Consider the following 22,781-nt stretch of genomic DNA (forward strand, 5'->3'; position numbering starts at 1 on the left):
TCCTCAAATCATGGCTTAAAGACTTCAAGGAGCAGAGAATCCTCCAGCAAGTGACACGTGTCCCATGCTACAGAGGAAGGCGAAAAACCTCCAGGGCCTCTTCCAATCTGCCCTGGAGGAAAATTCCTTCCCGACCCCAAATATGGCGATCAGCTAAACCCTGAGCATATGGGCAAGACTCACCAGCCAGATACTACAGAAAATTCTTTCCTGGGTAACTCAGATCCCACCCCATCTAATATCCCATCACAGGCCATTGGGCCTATTTACCATGAATATTTAGTTACCAAAACCATGTTATCCCATCATACCATCTCCTCCATAAACTTATCGTGTTTAATCTTAAAGCCAGATAGATCTTTTGCCCCCACTGCTTCCCTTGGAAGGCTATTCCAAAACTTCACTCCTCTGATAGTTAGAAACCTTTGTCTAATTTCAAGTGTAAACTTCCTGGTGGCCAGTTTATATCCATTTGTTCTTGTGTCCACATTGGTACTGAGCTTAAATAATTCCTCTCCCTTTCTGGTATTTATCCCTCTGATATATTTATAGAGAGCAATCATATCTCCCCTCAGCCTTCTTTTAGTTAGGCTAAACAAGCCAAGCTCCTTGAGTCTCCTTTCATAAGACAAGTTTTCCATTCCTCGGATCATCCTAGTAGCCCTTCTCTGTACCTGTTCCAGTTTTGAATTCATCCTTCTTAAACATGGGAGACCAGAACTGTACACAGTATTCCAGATGAGGTCTCACCAGTGCCTTGTATAACGGTACTAAAACCTCCTTATCTCTACTGGGAAATACCTCTCCTGATGCATCCCAAGACTGCATTAGCTTTTTTCATGGCCATATCTTATACTTTAAAGTATAACCTTCTGTGGCATTAAGAGGTTGGTAATGATCCCAGATTTTCAGATGTCATTAATTTTTTTCATATAAAATTCTCCCTTCCCCTTGCAGTTGTTGGAATTTGTTGTGGCAGACAGGGATAGTACAAGTAAAAATAAATGCTTTTAAATTTAGAAATGTTACTATCCCATGACTGTTCAATGGCTTATGTGAAATGAGTTGGTGAACTCATTCCAGGTTATAGTGGATGCCCAGACCCAGAAGCGCCCCCACATATGCAACTAATTAGAATCTATATTGGCACACTCAGCAGGGAGTCCAAGGACTGAAAGGTTTCAGAGTAGCAGCCGTGTTAGTCTGTAGCCGCAAAAAGAAAAGGAGGACCTGTGGCACCTTAGAGACTAACCAATTTATTTGAGCATAAGCTTTCGTGAGCTACAGCTCACTTCATCGGATGCATTCAGTGGTTTCCGAAAGCTTAAGCTCAAATAAATTGGTTAGTCTCTAAGGTGTCACAAGTCCTCCTTTTCTTTTTTCAAGGACTGGAAGGAACTTGAACTATCCTATGACCCCCCAGAGGTAATCCCCTTGTGATCAGGTTTTCAAGGCACAGCGGTAGGACAGTTTGTGATAGGGTTGCCCAGTTGTTGCTGATGCACTACCTGTTACATAAATAACTGAATGTTACTACCAGGCTGGCCTCTGTCATTAACGTTATAATTGGGTTGTTTTATTTTTAAATTAAAAATAGAGGGGAGAGGAAGAATTAAGAATAGCTGTGTTTTTATTCCTCTTTTTCTCTGTTGGAGTCACTGATTATTTGCATCTGGTCTTTATTTTTATATAAAGTGCAAGAATTGTAGATGATATTCTTACTGTTTATTTATCATTGACTTTATTCCTGCCAAAAGTGTGCTAGGCACATTACAGACAGTGAGAACACAGGGGACTTGATTCTATTTTGTCATCCAGTGTAAACCAGCAGTAGCATCACTGAAGTCAGTGGAGTTACGACAGCCTAAAATTTATGGCCCAGTCTTGTGCCCCAAATAGCTTACAGCTGAAATAGACAACGTGTAGATGGCGGATGGGATACAGAAAGTAAAGTGATTTAATGAGGAAGCTTAAAACACACTGTGTTAGTTCCAGGATTTGTACTTGGATTATTTTATCATTTTCTATTGTCAATTTTGTTAACACTTCTTTAAGCAGATAAGGTGGAACAAGTGTCTGTAGGCTTCCTGGAGGTACTGTTGCAAGGAGTGACTTGCAGGAAAAGATGATGGCAGAATTGTGAATCAGGTCAGAGAGGAGATTCCAGACATAATGAAAGAAGGTGCAGAGAGGAGATACTCTTCTCTAACTACAGTATTGCACCTTTTTAACTGTGTCTCTTTTCTTGCATTTCAGGCATTTCTTGTTTAAGACATCTTCTGGAACCACCCCTCTGTTCAGTAGTTCTTCCCCTGGATACCCTTTGACTTCAGGAACAGTTTACACACCACCTCCCAGACTGTTGCCTCGAAATACTTTCTCCAGAAATGCGTTCAAGCTGAAAAAGCCCTCCAAATATTGTAGCTGGAAATGTGCTGCTTTATCAGCTATTGCTGCTGCAGTTCTGCTTGCCATCCTGCTGGCCTACTTCATAGGTAAGTGCATCTTTCACTTTATCCCACACAAGCTAGTAAGAAGTTCTGTTTCCTATTGCCAAATCATGTTTCATTTTTCTGAGCCGAGTCCCTGGGATTCCTATGCCAAGGCGCCCCTGGGCTGCATCTCCGCACTTAACCAGGCTCTGCGGTTTTTGGGTGTTTCAGGATCAAGAGGCTCAGCCCTCAGGCTGAGCCCCAGGTTGCCCATTGTAGGGTTTGTACATCCCATCACAGTTGTCACGCCAAGTCAAAACTCAACACCTGTAAGGCTGTTTTAATCCCTTCACAAATTTGTTTGCTTATAAAAGATCAAAATACTTTTTAAAAATGTTTTCCAAAATTTAGAAACATATCATCATCTTAGAGCTCTGGTCAGCTGTCAGACATCAGGGGGCTGTGGACATCAAGACATTATTGCTGTGATGCTACATTCTGATTTAAAGTATTTTGTGTATGGTGCTACCTCATCAGGCAGGTATGCACATTTTGCCATTCCTCCAAATCAGGCTGACACTTTTGTGATATGCTATCAACTGACTGGTGCATATTCTGAGAGAACTGGGTTCTACACATTCATGGGTGCTTCTCAGACACAACAAGCATACATAAAACTTCTTTTTCACTTTTACTTTTCTCTCGTTGTGTCATGATCTGTATTACTGACCACCCTATATTATTGTTAGGGGGCTTATTCCTTCACCCACTCACTTCCCTGGTCCTTCTCGCATGAACAGAGAGCAACAATACCCAAAGTCCAAAGGTGCAAACAATTCGATGTTTATTGGGGTGAACTTCCAGCAAGCATGATTGCAATTTCCTTCCTTAGTATCCTCCTTCCCAGCTCTGACACCACAGAGCCTTACACCTGTGTCCCTGTTCCCATTCCTGCCCTTAGCAAAACATGATTCCAATTTCCTTACCCCCATTCCCTGTTCCCATTTCCCCCACCCGCATGCCCATCCCCACTTCCTGATTGACTGCAGACTATATAGTAAAACTTGAGTTCTGCTTAGCTATACCTTAACCAATCATTTTCCTGAAATTTAACTAACGAATCCTAACATGATTATGTAACCAATTATATCCCATCTTATGGGATTATATTATGTAACCAATTATATACCACCTTAATTAGTTTACACCCAACAAAATTAATTATATAGCAGACAGGAACAATCACAGAACCAGACAGAGATTATACAGACAAACAATAGCAAAGTGGGAACTATAATGACAAAACAATACAGAAGTGAGGATTTCACATCCCAGCTATTGATAAGTGAGTTCTTGCCAGACAGGATGCTATCAAACTAAAAGAAAAGGAGTACTTGTGGCACCTTAGAGTACTCCTTTTCTTTTTGCAAATACAGACTAACACGGCTGTTACTCTGAAACCTATCAAACTAAGTTTCCTTTTACATTTTCTAGGCACTTCCCTTTCTCTGGAGGTGATAGGCACTATCAGGACAGGATTGTATTCCTAACAGCCCAATAGCACCTTCTTTCAATGTGACTAGTTTGGAATGTGAGGATGTGACCGTTCACTTCCCAGCTTATGGCTGCCTCTGCTGCTTAGCCAAAGGCTTTAGCCTAAGAACAGGGGCTCAGACTGTCACGGTAAGAGAAGGCCCTTACACCGGCAGACAGTGATTTTGATTCTTTCTTTTATACCTCTATAACTAGCCAAGTGATAAGAATACACCTAAATTCTTAAAGTACAGGCCTTTGCAGACAGGCCTGAATATCTATATCCTAACACTTATGACCCTTCATGCAGTCTTAACCAGTTCTTCGAATACATTCCTTGAGCTTTGGGGGGCTCTCCTGTTTTTACTTATTTTACTTTTAATTAGTTTGTCCCCTAATGCAATTGTCTGCAAAAACTTATGTGTTTTTTAAAGAAGAAAAGAGCCTACAAATATTAGTATCACTAAGACAATTTCATAACTTACTGGGCTTTCCAAGCCCCCACAGCAATGCAACCATTTTTATGGCAATCTGCACAAACTCCACAGCTTCCTTTGACTATATGGCAACATTCTAGCAGTTTAGTCTAACAGGAAGATCATCCTTCATAGGAGAAAGCACTTGTCAGGCATGTAGCACATGGTTCTGCAGTTTCTGTCTTACTTGGTATGTTTCTGCAGTGGTCATAAGAACACAAGTGATCTCTCTCCTGCCATCCATCTCCACCCTCTGACAAACAGAGGCTAGGGACACCATTCCTTACCCATCCTGGCTAATAGCCATTAATGGACTTAACCTACATGAATTTATCCAGTTCTCTTTTAAACCCTGTTATAGTTCTAGCCTTCACAACCTCCTCAGGCAAGGAGTTCCACAGGTTGACTGTGCGCTGAGTGAAGAAGAACTTCCTTTTATTTGTTTAAACCTGCTGCCCATTAATTTCATTTGGTGGCCCCTAGTTCTTATATTATGGGAACGAGTAAATAACTTTTCCTTATTGACTTTCGCCACACCACTCATGATTTTATATACCTCTATCATATCCCCCCTTCATCTCCTCTTTTCCAAGCTGAAAAGTCCTAGCCTCTTTAATCTCTCCTCATATGGGACCCATTCCAAACCCCTAATCATTTTAGTTGCCCTTTTCTGGCCGTTTTCTAATGCCAGTATATCTTTTTAGAGATGAGGGGACCACATCTGTACGCAGTATTCAAGATGTGGGCGGACCATGGATTTATATAAGGGCAATAAGATATTCTCTGTCTTATTCTCTATCCCTTTTTAAATGATTCCTAACATCCCGTTTGTTTTTTTGACTGCCGCTGCACACTGCGTGGATATTTTCAGAGAACTGTCCACGATGACTCCAAGATCTTTCTCCTGATTAGCTGTAGTTAAATTAGCCCCCATCATATTGTATGTATAGTTGAGGTTATTTTTTCCAATGTGCATTACTTTACATTTATCCACATTAAATTTCATTTGTTGCCCAATCACTGAGTTTTGTGAGATCTTTTTGAAGTTCTTCACAGCCTGCTTTGGTCTTAACTATCCTGAGCAGTTTAGTATCATCTGCAAACTTTGCCACCTCACTGTTTACCCCTTTCTCTAGGTCATTTATGAGTAAGTTGAATAGGATTGGTCCTAGGACTCATCCTTGGGGAACACCACTAGTTATCCCTCTCCATTCTGAAAATTTACCATTTATTCCTACCCTTTGTTCCCTGTCTTTTAACCAGTTTTCAACCCATGAAAGGATCTTCTCTCTTATCCCATGACAACTTAATTTATGTAAGAGCCTTTGGTGAGGGACCATGTCAAAGGCTTTCTGGAAATCTAAGTACACTATGGCCACTGGATCCCCCTTGTCCACATGTTTGTTGACCCCCTCAAAGAACTCTAATAGATTAGTAAGACACGATCTCTCTTTACAGAAACCATGTTGACTTTTGCATAACAATTTATGCTCTTCTATGTGTCTGACAATTTTATTCTTTACTGTTGTTTCAACTAATTTGCCCGGTACTGACGTTAGACTTACCGGTCTGTAATTGCCAGGATCACCTCTAGAGCCCTTCTTAAACATTGATGTTACATTAGCTATCTTCCAGTCATAGGGTACAGTAGCTGATTTAAAGGACAGATTACAAACCATAGTTAATAGTTCCGCAATTTCACATTTGAGTTCTTTCAGAACTCTTGGGTGAATGCCATCTGGTCCCGGTGACTTGTTACTGTTAAGTTTCTCAATTAATTCCAAAACCTCCTCTAGCGACACTTCAATCTGTGACAATTCCTCAGATTTGTCACCTACAAAAGACGGCTCAGGTTTGGGAATCTCCCTAACATCCTCAGCTGTGAAGACTGAAGCAAAGAATTCATTTAGTTTCTCTGCGATGACTTTATCGTCTTTAAGTGCTCCTTTTGTATCTTGATCTTCCAGGGGCCCCAGTGGTTGTTTAGCAGGCTTCCTGCTTCTGAAGTACTTAAAATCCATTTTATTATTACCTTTTGAGTTTTTGGCTAGCTGTTCTTCAAACTCCTTTTTGGCTTTTCTTATTACATTTTTACATTTAATTTGGCAGTGTTTATGCTCCTTTCTATTTACCTCACTAGGATTTGACTTCCACTTTTTAAAGGATGCCTTTTTATCTCTCACTGCTTCTTGTACATGGTTGTTAAGCCACAGTGACTCTCTTTAGTTCTTTTACTGTGTTTTTTAATTTGGGGTATACATTTAAGTTGCGCCTCTATTATGGTGTCTTTGAAAAGTGTCCATGCAGCTTGCAGGGATTTCACTCTAGTCACTGTAACTTTTAATTTCTGTTTAACTAACCCCCTCATTTTTGCATAATTCCCCTTTCTGAAATTAAATGCCACAGTTTTGGGCTGTTGAGGTGTTCTTTCCACCACAGGAATGTTAAATGTTGTTATATCATGGTCACTATTTCTGAAGTTTCTTATCCTGGCTGCTGTTCGGGGGAGGGTATGGCAACCCACAGATCATTCACCTGATCTGGTATGGCAGTGTCCCTGTGTATGAGTAAAAAACTTTCACTTATTTTATGCAGCCTAATAGGTAGTACAGGGATAATTATGTATCTCCTGTAATAAACCTCAAATTAGCAACAGGCTAAGCTTGTTATATAAAGAAAATTTTTTGGAAACCATGTTATTTATTGAACTTGGCAGCTAAGATGTAATGGCTGTCTATGTGAGCAATTATACAAATGAGAAACTATATACTGCAAGTTCAATATTTTAATCACGGATGTAACTTGGAAATGATGGATGATTAAATATATTTATCTTTGGTATTTAGGCTCCTGTAAGATAAAACAAAGTTTCACTGGATGGTTTATTACTTTATAATCTGTCATTTCTTATTATTTATGAACTTATATTAGACCATTGACCCTTGAGAATTGAGGAATGGTTTATAACTTCACATGAATAAAGCTAATGGTCAGTTTGCAGAGAAGTGTTGGCGGTTGCTTAACCATTATCCTGACTGGAGAATGATGAACACAATGAAGTTGTCCAGTAAGCAGGAGGAGGAAGCAGGTTTTTAAAAGGAATATTGGTGGAAAGGGGAAACAATTAAGAATCACTTTTGTGTCATGTCCTGGTGTACTGAAGGAGGGGTATTTTAAAGAGCAAATAACCAAAGACATAAAACTAGATAACAAGGAATCTTTCAGAAGCGGGAATCCTAAGTGAAAGTTTGGTGAATCCACTAGACCAGTGTTTCCCAAACTTGGGACGCCGCTTGTTCAGGGAAAGCCCCTGGCGGGCCGGGCCGGTTTGTTTACCTGCCGCGTCTGCAGGTTCAGCTGATCGCGGCTCCCACTGGCCGTGGTTCGCAGCTGCAGGCCAATGGGGGCTGCGGGAAGCGGCAGCCGGTATGTCCCTCAGCCCGCACCGCTTCCCACAGCTTCCATTGGCCTGCAGCAGCGAACCGCGGCCTGCAGCAGTGAACCATGGCCAGTGGGAGCTGCGATCGGCCGAACCTGCGGACTCGGCAGGTAAACAAACCGGCCCGGCCCGCCAGGGGCTTTCCCTGAACAAGCGGCGTCCCAAGCTTGGGAAACGCTGCACTAGACTAAGGGCTTGACTACACTACCACTGAAGTCGATGTTACTTACATCACTCAGCACTGTGAAAAAGCCACACCCCAAGCAATGCAAGTTACATCTATCTATGCTCTGTCCACACCAGTTCTATGTCGGCGGGAGATGCACGCCTGCTCAGGGGTGGCGAATTATATACACTCGTGGTGCCTGGGCTCCAGCAATATTCTGGGCCTGGGGGCCCAGCTCCACCAGTGTTTGGGGCTGGTGGGGCTCTCCCACTTGCTGCCCCCACTCACCTACCCCGGCCCCGGAGCCTGCAGCTCACACTGACTCTGCTCTGCTGGCTACCTGCATCAACTGCTACCACAGGGTCCTAGTGCCCCCCATTCACAAATGGAAGCGCAGGCTGCCCTTACCCTTCCCTTCCGCCCTAGCCCTGAGCCTCTCCAAGGCCCCAAAACCCTCAACCCCAGCCAGAGCCCTCATCCCTCCACATCCTAATCCTCTGCCCCAGCCCTGAGCCCCCTCCCACACCCTAAACCTCTCATCCTCAGCCCCACAGCCCTCACCCCTGCACCCCCTCCCCAAACTCCCTCCCTGAGCCTCCATCCCCTCCCTCTACACCACTCCCACCCCAAACTCCCTCCCAGAGCCTGCACCCCTCGTTCCCTCCTACATCCCCAACCCAAAGCCTGCACCCAAACTCCATCCCAGAACCTGCACCCCTCACCCCCCCTGCACCCCCACCCCTTCCCCCAGCCCAGAGCCTGCACCCAGCACCCAAATTCCCTTACAGAGCCTGTATCCCAGACCCCCTCCCTCACCCAAACTCCCTCCCAGAGCCTGCACCCCCATCCCCTCCTACACCCCTGCCCCAACCCAGAGCCTTCACCCAGCACCCAAATTCCCTTACAGAGCCTGTATCCCAGACCCCCTCCCTCACCCAAATTCCCTCCCAGAGCCTGCACCCTCCACCCCTCCTGCACCCTAATCCCTAGCCCAGGGCCTGCACCCCAGACCTCCACCCCGACCCAAACTCCCTCCCAGGGCCTTAGGCGGAGCTTGGGGGGGCGGGTTCTGGGCACCACCAAAATTTCTACAAACCTGCCACCCCTGCTCCTGCTGACTTAGCTTCCACCTCTCGCTGAGGTGGATGTAGTGTGGTCACGTAGACTTGCCCTTAAAGAGTAAATGCAACTCTTAAGGATGAGAAGGAATTGTAGAGAAGCCAAATGTTGTTTTTTTTTTTCTATCAGCTTTCTCTGGAAGGGAAGTTGGGAAGATACCAACCTCAGACCTTGTCTCTTTGCGTAAAAAAGGTGGCACTGTCAGAATTAAAGATGTAAAAGGGAAGGTGTTGGAATAAGCTAAAGAACAAGTCACCAGAACTAGATGGTATACAGCCAAAATTTTTGAAGGAATGAAGTATATGAGATGCTCATACAAACATGCAATACTGCAAGATTCAGTACTAGGACTGTTGTTTCTTTAATGTATTAACTAATGATCCAGAAAAGGAAATTAATAGAGTCAAATCAAAATTTGCATATGACATAAAGCTATGTAAGTTTGTCAAGACTAGATAAGACTGTGAAGGACTGAGATACTTATCAAAGCTGGGTGAATGGACATTGTAGTGGTAAATGAAATGTAGAGTTGACACACACAAAGTAAAGCACATGGGAAGGAATAACTTGAACTACTCAGACATTTTATGGGCTCTAAATTAACTGTGTCCTTTTAGGAAAAAGGCCTGGGCATCGTTGTGGGTAGCTAAATGAAAACCTCTGATATATAGCATCAAATAGATGGAGTTCACAGACAGATGATAACAATTATTAATGCCGTGTGAGGGAAGATTGAAAAGATTGGCACTGTTTAGTTTAGAGCGGAAACAAATAAGAGGGGCTGTGATAGAAGTATACAAATAGTAAGTAGTATAGAGGAGTAAATTAAGCACTCCTATTTGCTTTTTCTTACAAAACAGGAACAAAGGGGAATTGAATGAAATCAAAAGGCAACACATTTAAAGCTGTGAAAAATAAATATATTTTACACAATGCCCAATGAACCTTTGGAGTTCATTGCCACAATAAATCGTTAAGGCCAGCTCTAGAGTTTAATAGGATTCAAAAAAGATTTAGATGTTTATATGTATCATGAGAATATTCACAGATTAGCCAGGATTTTTAAAAAAAAGACCCTTTTCAGAAGGGATATAAACACTGATGCTTCAGGGCATTAGCCAGCTGCTAACTGACAGGCTAGGAGAAAATGTCCTTTATCAGCAGGTTATTCTACAGGTGTCCATTATGGACTTTCCTGCACCTTCCTCTGAAGTTTCTTATCCTGGCTGCCGTCAGAGGGAGGGTATTAGCCTGATCTGGTGTGGCAATGTCCCTGTGTATGAGTAAAAAACTTTCTCGTATTTTATGCATACTTATGCTTGTTTTGTACACACACAAAAGTGTCTGTATGAACATGTTTTTCTAGAAGAACTTGGCGTATGTGCTTAAAAATTTGGATCTGTACCTTAATTTTCATTTTCCCTGGAGCAATTTCAGCCTGAAAACCCCCCCAACATTTCATGGTGGTGAAAATAGAAGTGAGGCAAACAATTTCCTTTCTTGTTTAGGGAAAAGGCTGGGGAGAGCACAATAGCTGATAAAAATCATAAAACTGATTTTTTGAAAAGTTTATCCAGCAATTTTTGTTTTGTCACTCATTTAATCTATGCTCTTACACTTCCTTCATCATGACATACAATAAATTTACATCAGCGGCAGTTTTGCACATGCAAAGAGAACAAATGCCTCTAATTAAATCCAGGATTGCTGGCTTGCTGAGTTTTTCTAGTGGGCTTGAACTTGTATGTCATTAAATTCATATTGCAACTTTGTGGTTTCAACATGTTTTGATAAATATCAGCATGTTGTGGTGCTCTTTAGAGAAATGCTGATACCTCACCAACCCCAAAAGTTATTCTGAGCCGTGCTACCCTGGAAGTGAGGCTCATGAGATGCAGGATCACCACATTCAAATTGGGACATCCTGAAAATATTGGCCTGGATGGCAAAAACCCAGTTACATCACAAGCAAAATGACAGGTTTCAGAGTAGCAGCCGTGTTAGTCTGTATCCGCAAAAAGAAAAGGAGAACTTGTGGCACCTTAGAGACTAACAAATTTATTTGAGCGTAAGCTTTCGTGAACTACAGCTCACTTCATCGGATGCATTCAGTGGAAAATACAGTGGGGAGATTTATATACATAGAGAACATGAAACAATGGGTGTTACCATACACACTGTAGCGAGAGTGATCAGGTAAGGAGAGCTATTACCAGCAGGAGAGCGGGCGTGGAAAAAACCTTTTGTAGTGATAATCAAGGTGGGCCATTTCCAGCAGTTGACAAGAACCTCTGAGGAACAGTGGGGTGGGGGGGAGAGAATAAATATGGGGAAATAGTTTCTTTGTGTAATGACCCATCCACTCCCAGTCTTTATTCAAGCCTAAGTTACACAAAGTAAAACTATTTCCCCATGTTTATCCCTCCCACCCCCCACTGTTCCTCAAACATTCTTGTCAACTGCTGGAAATGGCCCACCTTGATTATCACGACAAAAGGTCTCCCCCCGCCCCAGCTTTCCTGCTGATAATAGCTCACCTTACCTGATCACTCTCGTTACAGTGTGAATGGTAACACCCATTGTTTCATGTTCTCAGCGTATATATAGTCGAGCTGCCGATTGGATGGGGCTCCGCTTCAATGCAAAGAAGTGCGCAACTCTCCACATCGACGGCAGCAAAAGGGACTCGGTGCAGACGACAGGGTTCCAGATCCAGGGCGATCCCATCATCCCCCTGGCAGAGGGGCAGGCGTACCAGCACCTCGGCACGCCGATGGGTTTCCATGTCCGGCAGACACCCAAGGACACCATCCAGGAGATCTTGCAGGATGCCGCCAAGATCAACGCCTCCCTGCTAGCACCATGGCAGAAGATAAATGCCCAGAACACCTTCCTGATCCCCCGCATCTCAGTCGTCCTAAGGGGATCCGCCTTGGCGAAGGTACCCCTCAACAAGGCAAACAAGATCGTCCGGCAGCTGGTGAAGAAGTGGCTGTTCCTTCCCCAGAGAGCCAGCAACGAGCTGGTCTACATTGCCCACAGGCATGGCGGTGCCAATGTCCCCCCGCATGGGCGACCTGTGTGACTTCGCAGTGATCACCCACGCCTTCTGCCTGCTGACGTGTCCCGACTCCATGGTAAGGAACATCGCAGCAAACGCCCTCCATGACGCAACAAAGAAGCGGATCGGCAGAGCCCCCTCCAGCCAAGACACCACCACCTTCCTGAGCGGTTCCCTGGATGGCGAATTCGGACGGGATGGGCACGACATCGCTTCACTGTGGTCCCGCGCTCGCAATGCCATGCGTCGCCTGGGGAAGTGCATCGGCTGCTGCTGGGAGTGGTGCTAGGAGGCCAGGAACTGGGAGTCCTGATGCTGCAGATCAGGTCCAACGACAACACCTTCGTCATCCTGAGCGCCAGGGGCATGCTGCAGAGGACCCTGAAGGCAGCCATCCACTCACTGTACATGGAAACCCTGAAGCGTAAACCGGACCAGGGTAAAGCCTTTGAACTGACCAGCAAGTGGGACGCCAGCAACCACTTCCTCGCTGGGGGCGGCTTCACCCGTTTCGCCGACTGGCGGTTCATCCACCGTGCCCGGCTCAACTGCATCCCGCTCAACGGAGCCATCCACCACCGGAACCGAGACAAGCGTTGCAGGAAATGCGGCTACTCCAACGAGACCCTGCCCCACGTCCTGTGCAGCTGCAAGCCCCACTCCAGAGTCTGGCAGCTGTGCCACAATGCCATCCAGAACCGCCTGGTGAAAGCCATCACACTGTGCCTGGGGGAGGTCGCAGTGAACTGCGCCATTCCCAGTACTGACCACCACTTGCGACCTCGTGGTAGTCACCGACGAGGCCCAGAGAAAGATCATCCTCGTCGATGTCACGGTCTTCTTTGAGAACAGGACCCCGGCCTTCCGCGAAGCCAAGCTCGTAAGCTGGAAAAATACACCCCCCTGGCCGACACCCTGAGAGCAAAGGGCTAGGAGGGCAGATGGATACCCTGATTGTCGGAGCCCTGGGTGCTTGGGACCCCTGCAACGAGCGTGTGCTGTGGACCTGTGGGATCGGTCGATGCTTCGCACAGCTCATGCGGCGCCTCATGGTCTCAGACACCATCCGATGGTCCAGGGACATCTACATCGAACACATCACCGGCCACCGACAGTACCAGGAGCCGTGAGCTGGTACAACATCGTGCATCAACTATGGGAAAGGGACTGAGAGACTTTTTCCATTGGACCATATGAACTGGAACCATAAACTCACTGAACATTAAATCCCACCAAATGAGGGTAAATTCATCCTCATCATCGTATCCACTCATTATACTCCACACCTGAACATAGCCATTATATGAACAACATACCCCCATATCTCAATGTCTGTACTTTGACCCGTTAAACTTTTACCCCCAATCGGGGAGATTGCAGATTATTTATTCCTTACGCCTTTCCTAAACCGAATTTTGCACCCCTTGATAATCTGTACCTTATTCCCTGATCACCAGAAACTTCTATGCTTAAACTCTGTACTGTTTTCTTTTTACTTCCAACATCATCTTAATAAAATTATTAAATCTCCCCACTCTATTTTCCACTGAATGCATCCGATGAAGTGAGCTGTAGCTCACGAAAGCTTATGCTCAAATAAATTTGTTAGTCTCTAAGGTGCCACAAGTACTCCTTTTCTTATCACAAGCAAAGTAATTCAGGCTGTGTCAAAAAGAAAGCATATGCCACTCATACTGTTGTTGTTGGAGCTTGTTGCCTCATAGTAGGGGTGGGATGAAAGCATTTGTTGTGTTAAATTAGTTTTTAGCTCTTTAGAACCACACTAAGCTAAAAAAAAAAAAAATAGAAAGTCACCTTGTCTTTTTTTTTTTTTTACAATACAGTAATTCCTGCCAAATATAAAATATTATGTTTTAAGTAAGCCTCTAAACTGCTCTGACTTCTGCCAATCTGACTTTGAGCTTGAAAGAACATCTGGCCATCATCATGTCAGTATGTTAAAAGTGTGGTAATTTTAGGTACTTACAGTTTTCTTTGAAAACAATAGAAGTATTATTTTCTATGGAAACTAAAAGCCTACAATGTGTTTAAAGTTGCTCCACTTGAAAATTGATATGTTGAGACTCATACTGATGAATCTTAGAGTGCTGCTGCAATTTTGTCTACTCCCATCATGCGAAACAGAGCAGGACTTGGGGAAAGAAAATGACAGAAATGATGAGAATAGTACACTTATATAGCATCATTAGTGTGTACACAGCATAGGAAAAATATTAGCTCTCATTCACTCTTCAGTGTTACTGGACTAAAAAGGCAGATGGGATTTAAGGTAAACTTATGTTCCCTGTGTAGGCTTCAAATGTTGTATTCACCTTTGTTTTATGTGAAGGGAAACCTGTTATTTGAGGAACAGACCTGCCAAAGGCTCTGGCTTGTTAATTAAGCAAATACAAGATTCTTCTTCCCCCAGCATATGTTTAAACTCATACTTCAAAATAAATAAAATAAGGGTGCTGCAGCATGCAGATAGGCTGTGGACGTTCTTAACATTAGAGAGTAGAATAGCTTTTTTGTGCAATAGGTAATGGTAGTTTTATCCCTTTCCTTGTATGCAAAGGCATTCCTTTTTGTGAAGGTCAAAGAACCAACTTTGGTGGTTCAGATCAAATGGACCCTAGACTTAAGGGTTTTAAGACCTCCTGAGCTTTTATCTTTACTAACAATACCTTATTTATCATCTATGTGCATAAACCAAAATTGTACAGAGATATTAATGCACTGGATGCCAATATCAAGCTGAATTATCTTCTTGGCATCAGTTAGTAAAGTGAGTGCAAATTTGTCTGTTCAGAAGGAATTTCTTGTTCATTGATATTTGCAGTTTCTTCCATTCATAAATAACACTCACGAGCTTAAAAGGTTTCAGTAAAGACATAGCTGGAGGCAATATAAACCACACATACACCTTGTGTGAGGAATTCCTAGTTCCCTGGAACTTAGGGAACTAGCTACGTGAAGCTGGAAAGGAGTTTTGTTTGGCGGGCCTCAGCCATTTGGCATCCATATTACAACGTGTGTAGCTGAATTCAGTTGAAGTTCAAGGAGAATAAGCCAATTAAGGTAGAAATCTGAGAGTCCTTTGGCTCTGTGTCTGTAGATCAGGGTAAGCCAAGAAAAAGAGCCAGACCTGGCACTGATGGTAACCTTATGTATCACTTTATTTCTAATTTTGTTTTTGGCTTGGAAAGCCAGTTCACATTGGCTTTCAGTCTTGTCCAGATTTAGTTGAAATCGGGTACGTTGAGCACTTTGGACACTGGTACAGCAAGTTTGGAGTCTGATCCAGTAAGAGCCTTAGAGTATCTGGCAAGGTGCCAAGCACCCACCCTCAACTCCCACTGAACGTGCTCTGAACCTTGCTGAATATGCTCAGCATCTTGTAAGATTAGTCCCTCATTGCAGAAGCTTCTATTTAGCATACTCATCTATTTTTTCCCTTTGGAAGAGCTGAACAGTAAACACACTATAATATTAATGTGGTTGTTCAGTACAAAAAGACGAACCACATTTATCCTGCCATGGATGTCAGCTGAGGAGCAACAACCAACATGGAGGCAGAAGACCTCTGTGCAGAAGGGTTTTGGTGCATTTCCCGACATCCATAGAGATCTAAGATCTATGATTTTTCGAGTCACCCCCGCTGCTTATCTATGGGTAGGAGGGGGCTACCATCACACTCCTGAAAGAAGAAGTGGATGGAAGATCTGCAAGTCAAAATACAGAGTTTCCAGTCTTCATGTTGGAAAGACCAACTCCTCTAGAGGGAGATTTGGGCCAGTGATACTGCAAGACATTGAAGAAGCTTCTCAGGAAGAGCATGCTGCAACCCTTTGCTTCCAGTTTTCATGTTTTTGGCATTATGCCTTCTGGAGTTGTTAGTGCACGTCTTTTCCCTGTCGTTCCTTTTCCATTGTGTTGTGTCACTGATGGGAAGATATTTTGCAAACATGCTCTACCTAGGGATGCCTGTCTTCATAAAAATGTGCATATTACCCTCCATTTATGACTACAGTCATGATGCAATTCTGTCAGTTTCCTTTTGTAGATTATACCAGAAGCCTTTTTGGAGACATGTAAATGAAATTTGGGTTAGACTCAGTTCTATTCCATGAGGAAAGTATGGTACATACTGTGTTTTGGCACAGTATTTTTAATTTAGACCTCAATGAAAAATAGAAGATATCTTTCAGGCCCAGATCTTGATCCCAGTGTAGCCTGAGCATCTAGGCTATCCAGTAGGATTGCCTCCAGATCTGGCAGAGGAAAGAATTCTCCTCCCCAGCTGATGCTTTACAGACACTGCTCCAGCCATGGAGCAGGAGTGGTTCTTCACAGAAGTACAACTACCTGCCAGAGCCTCAAATTCCTGTATCAGCAATAGTAAAAAGTGGAAGTAAATAGTAATAGCAGTATTAAAAGGTAGTATGCCACCAATGCTAAAATACATTACAGTACAGGGTAACCAGGTAGAGGGCTGGACTAAAGAAAACTGTGCATTATTCAAAACGTGTGTGTGTGTGTGTAATTCAAAATTGTGGTGTATTTGGTACTTGTGAATGGTATGGCATACTGAGATTCCTCTGTTTGATTTCCAGAAAAGGGATGTCATGAGTGACAGCAGTGCAAACTTTCCATAATAGGGACCACCTCTGGGTGACAGGGTAGTTTTATCTGCATGCATATTCAGTTCTTGGCCTCTCTGCTGAAGGTTTTTGTGAAGCAGATACCTATCAACTAGGAACTAGACTGAGAGCAACTCATTTCACATAGGTCACCAGACAACCCTCAGATGCTAAGTACTTAAAATTGAAAACCCTTTCCTCTCACTTCGCTCCGCCCCCAGTTGAAACAAGCTTACTCTGAACCCTCGACTAGAGGCAAACAGTAATGAATGCTTTTTATTCATACCAACTTGCATTTTTTTAGCCACATACTAGAGACCGCAACACAGGGCCATCTTCAAACTGCTCCTAATCAAATCCTTTCCACTGCTTCTAGCAATGATGAAATATAACCTCTTCAGCTCGAGAAAGAGCCATCCTTATCCATCATGAAGCCATAGTAACATAATGTTAGTCATTTTTCCAGTTATGGTACTAGCCAGTGGTAAACTGGTTATACATAGGGATTTTTATTTGACACTTACATTAATTACCATGACAATAATGTTCAATACGATATAACAGAGTGATAATGGTTAACTATGGTATTACAATGATGAATATAGTCTTATAAGGAAATAGTGGTTAACATGGTATTACGGTGGTACAGTTTCTTCATATTTCTGTTCAAAAATGCAACACTGGCTTCCCTAGTGGTGCTCACTTTCTTTTCATTACAGCTACCCTGTCACTTCACATAATGGAACACATTCACTCTGCTACTGGAGGTGGAAGAAAGCATCCTGGTTTTAGAGCCACTGTGGGCCAGACTCTAGTCTCATTTGCACCAGTGTTAATACAGAGTAGTTTACCTTACTTCAGCGGTGTGAGTCCAGATGTACACTGGGGTGTCAGAGGTCAGAACCCTGATCTGTGGTGTAACAGTGGCAGAACACTAGGTGGTTTGCTTTGAGGAATTTCACAAGTGCAGAAGCAGATGAAATCTCCCAGTAATTAAGGGGAAGCAAAAATATTTTGAAAACATTACACTAGTTTAATATGACATGCTTAATATTATAGCCCAGCATTCTGACCCGAGACCACCGCTGGGGAAGGGTGAGTTTCTGGCCCATGGAACACTGAGTTTTCCGAATATAGTGCCAGACCAGAAACACCTGTGTTAAATAACTTTGTGGTAATTCACTTTGAAAAGTCAGTGTTCAGTAGCCCTCAAAATTTCTCATTTCTTGCCTGTGGAGGGACGGTCTAGGGGTTGCACAGTGGCTGCAGCATAAAAGCATATAGGGGACAAAGGCTTAAGACTTCTGGATTCATTTACACAGTATGCAAGCTATAACTGCTGCTTTGTTTTATTTGTTTAAGTTTTGCTATATATTTCTTTAGTACATTTAGGCCCCAATTCAGCTAAACATTTCAGCATATAATTAACTTTAAGCACACCTTACTTAGCAAATTTTAAAGAGGCTGAATAGATTTTAAAACCTCTGCTAATGTATTCACTCTATAATACCACAAATACACAGGGACAGAATTAGCAAAGGAGGCAAGAAGTTATGCAAGTAAATGCTGGGAAGGCAAAGTATAAAGGTAAGAATAAAAGATAGGATGTGAAAATAATAATTACAAAGGGTAACAGGCAACAGAAATTATGGAGTAATGTGCATTGAACAGTGGGAAGAGAAGTGACACATTAGCATATGAAATGACAGCAAACTTTATACGCATTCTTCAGTAAGCCCAAATATGTCTAAACAACCGTATTAAAAACCAGTAATCAGGGGTTAGTTTCATTTTCTGTTTCTTCAGGCTTTGTGCCAGTACCTGTGTAGAATCATCATAGTTTCAATCACCTGATTACATCCTATTTAGGTGTCAAATAGTCAGGATTATCTATCCACCCATCTATTCGTCCATCTATCCATCCAGTAGTTAAGTCCCTGCCTTTGGCTTTCACAGATTGAGAGTGTGAGTACCATCATATCAATAATGCTTTATAAGACAAGATTAAATTGTAGTTATCGTTTCAAAAAATGGTACTGTCTATCTCAATCTTTCTGGTTTCTGGGCCAAATTCTGCAGTCCAAATGCCCGCTGATTTAAGGGGGTTTTCCCTGAAGAATGATGGAAGGCCTATTGTAGGCCAGTTTTTAAGAGATAATGGTAAGTGTGTGTGCCTTTCACTAAGATGAACTGGAACTGTATGTTTGGATCCGAGAGCAGAATTTAACCATGTGTGCCTATAAGACAAACCTGCTTTTTTTCTTTGTTTTTAACCAGAGCAAGTTATTTCTACTTTAGCCCTGCATAACTAATACAGCTGGGGAAGAGTGAGCTGGTATTCTATTCTAATTCACGCGTCATCGCTGACACCAGAATCTTTATTATTTGAGAGGTTGTAAGAGGAAAAAACTACTTGAATTAAAGAGGCAGGACTAAGTGTGTAGCATTGATGGTTAAAAAAATCATGTTTTGACTTATGTGCTGAGCAGATTTGATAACAAGATAATAAATATTGAGCCCCACAGTGTGATAATTACAGTCGCTATCCTGACTATAACCACTCTTTTAATTAGTGCATGTGTTGGGGGGGAATTAAGCTAATGTAGTACTTGAATGGCAAAGGAACTTGCATTCAATCATATGTTGATCTTGCTGAACCTTACCTAAAACTTTGAATATGCTTTGTTGTTTGTTTTTTTTGCCTTCTTTGGGGATGCCAGGATTTATCCTGCTACATCAGGTTTAATTTTTAAAGGTAATATACATAATGCATAACAGTGCATCAGTTCATTTAATTTTAAGCTTTTCTTAATTTACTGGTTGGCTGATTCTTCCAACATTGTTTTTCTGGGTCCTTTTTGAGGAAAGTCATGGGATAGAAAATGCTTTAAAGTCCTCATGCCAGCAAAGTATAGTGGTGGTATAGGTTTCCATTTGCCTGATGAGATCATGTGCTTGCACTGTTTGCTGGATGTTTTATTTACCTCACAGAAATAGTCTTGGACTAGACAGGACTTTTTGAAAGGTCAGGTAGCCCATTCCTGATATACACACTGTATTTGTGAGCTAATGGGTTGTTTTGCTGTAAGTGGTAAGTTGAATGGACATAGCGGAAATGTTTTGCTTTAATTTGAACTTGAAGGGGGAAAAAATATTACTTGTAACTGGAAGGAAGGTTATGGTGGGGTCAAAAACTTACCCAGTTTCCAAAGTGAACTTTTTTAAAAAGAATGGCCTCTAACTTCACTAGGAAAACAAAAAGAAAGGCCTTTTGCTCACAAATGTAAAGTTAGAATCTGAAATTATTCAGTTACATGCAACTGTATACATATTTGAACCTACATTAAAACAAAAGACAGGGAATTGTCAGAGCATGGGAATGTCCTGGCCAAACCACCTGGCACAGAGAGGCAGTGGAATTGGACCCTTTGCTGTCAGGATACTTGCCAGCTTTAGGGTAGCTTTTCATCATGAGAGAATCACAAAGCTGCCCTAATGCTGCAAAAAGAAAAGGAGTACTTGTGGCACCTTAGAGACTAACCAATTTATTTGAGCATAAGCTTTCATGAGCTACAGCTCACTTCATCGGATGCATGCAGTGGAAAATACAGTGGGGAGATTTTATATACACAGAGAACATGAAACAATGGGTGTTACCATACACACTGTAATGAGAGTGATCAGGTAAGGTGAGCTATTACCAGCAGGAGAGCGGGAAGTGATAATCAAGTGATAATCAAGGTGGGCCATTTCCAGCAGTTGACAAGAACATCTGAGGAACAGTGGGGGGGAGCGGGGGGAGGAAGGAGGAGGGAATAAACATGGGGAAAGAGTTTTACTTTGTGTAATGACCCATCCACTCCCAGTCTTTATCAAGCCTAATGAAATGGTGTCCAGTTTGCAAATTAATTCCAATTCAGCAGTCTCTCGTTGGAGTCTGTTTTTGAAGTTTTTTTGTTGAAGAATTGCAACTTTTAGCTCTGTAATCGAGTGACCAGAGAGATTGAAGTGTTCTCCGACTGGTTTTTGAATGTTATAATACTTGAAGTCTGATCTGTGTCCATTTTATTCTTTTACGTAGAGACTGTCCAGTTTGACCAATGTACATGGCAGAGGGGCATTACTGGCACATGATGGCATATATCACATTGGTAGATGCGCTGGTGAACGAGCCTCTGATAGTGTGGCTGATGTGATTAGGCCCTATGATGGTGTCCCCTGAATAGATATGTGGACACAGTTGGCAACGGGCTTTGTTGCAAGGATAGGTTCCTGGGTTAGTGTTTTTGTTGTGTGGTTGCTGGTGAGTATTTGCTTCAGGTTTGGGGGCTGTCTGTAAGCAAGGACTGGCCTGTCTCCCAAGATCCAACCTGTCAGACAGAGACAAACACCTACAAGATCTCTCTCAAGCGTTCTTACAACTACAATACCCACCTGCTGAAGTGAAGAAACAGATTGACAGAGCCAGAAGAGTACCCAGAAGTTACCTACTACAGGACAGGCCCAACAAAGAAAATAACAACGCCACTAGCCATCACCTTCAGCCCCCAACTAAAACCTCTCCAGCGCATCATCAAGGATCTACAAACTATCCTGAAGGACGACCCATCACTCTCACAGATCTGCTGAATTGGAATTAATTTGCAAACTGGAGACCATTACATTAGGCTTGAATAAAGACTGGGAGTGGATGGGTCATTACTCAAAGTAAAACTATTTCCCCATGTTTATTCCCCCAACCCACCCCCACTGTTCCTCACACGTTCTTGTCAACTGCTGGAAATGGCCCACCTTGATTATCACTACAAAAGGTTCCCGCTCCCCCCCCTTCACTTCCCCCCCCCCCCGCTCTCCTGCTGGTAATAGCTCACCTTACCTGATCACTCTCGTTACACTGTGTATGGTAACACCCATTGTTTCATATTCTCTGTGTATATAAAATCTCCCCACTGTATTTTCCACTGCATGCATCCGATGAAGTGAGCTGTAGCTCATGAAAGCTTATGCTCAAATAAATTGGTTAGTCTCTAAGGTGCCACAAATCCTCCTTTTCTTTTTGCGGATACAGACTAACACGGCTGCTACTCTGAAACCTGTCCTAATGTTGCAGAAGCTCTTGCACTTCAATTATAATGATCACATGCCATGATACAAGCAGAAGTAAAGAGCCCGGGAAAGCTAAATTTATAACTCAAGATTGTCCAAACCAGGGGCAGGCTTTGTTATTACCTCTGCTGAGCGTTGTTATACTTTTCTCCAGTTTAATTCCCAGAGAATTTGAATGACCACAGCCACGGCCAGTCCTGCAATGGACCAACCCACTGTTTTTTGTTGCCAGCAGCTGAAATCACCCTGGAGTTGAACGGGATTTGTGACAATAATGTGTTTCTGCTGCTGAAGAAGGAGAGGATAACATGGTTATCTCACTTACAGTATATTGTTGCTGGAGGATTTCTATTTTAATTTGACTGATAAGTCATACAAAAGGAAGAAAGTGATTTTAAATATGGAGCTGAGTAGATAAAGAGACACCAGAGAAAGAGCTTGAGAAAGCTATGGGACATCTTAGCTTCTTTCCCTGAAATGGGAATTTATGTGCGTTTATTTGAGAGCAGAGCAGAATTGGGTCCTAAAAGTGAGAAGTCTAGTAAAATACACAGAGAATCCTGGTAAAACTCTGTCACAGGGTAAGGAAAAGCATAAGAGAAGAGAGGGGGCCTAATTTCTGCCTATTCGTTTTACTGAACCAAGTCTTTTTGTTGTTGTTTTTATCTGAATATAATCCCTTTTGTAATAACTTGAGAGACCATTCATCCTGGAGTATATATCCATAACCTGATGAGATTAGTGGAAAAAGAGCTGCTAGTGGATTCTGCCCATTCTGAAAAAAACTCAGGGACTCTGAGCTTTAG

The 22,781-nt window shown here is 42.8% G+C and overlaps 1 protein-coding gene across 3 annotated transcripts in view; it reads left to right on the plus strand.

Moving 5' to 3' along the window:
* The window catches only part of TENM2 (teneurin transmembrane protein 2), an 832,723-nt gene that overhangs the window by 590,527 nt on the left and 219,415 nt on the right, over positions 1-22,781 (plus strand). For all 3 annotated transcript variants that reach the window (XM_043521038.1, XM_037906816.2, XM_043521040.1), the window contains one exon: positions 2,257-2,495. In XM_043521038.1, the coding sequence (XP_043376973.1) occupies positions 2,257-2,495 (239 nt within the window). The remainder of the gene's footprint in view (positions 1-2,256; positions 2,496-22,781) is intronic.

This window comes from Chelonia mydas, chromosome 8 (assembly GCF_015237465.2).
Source record: "Chelonia mydas isolate rCheMyd1 chromosome 8, rCheMyd1.pri.v2, whole genome shotgun sequence".
NCBI classification, from domain to species: Eukaryota; Metazoa; Chordata; order Testudines; family Cheloniidae; genus Chelonia; species Chelonia mydas.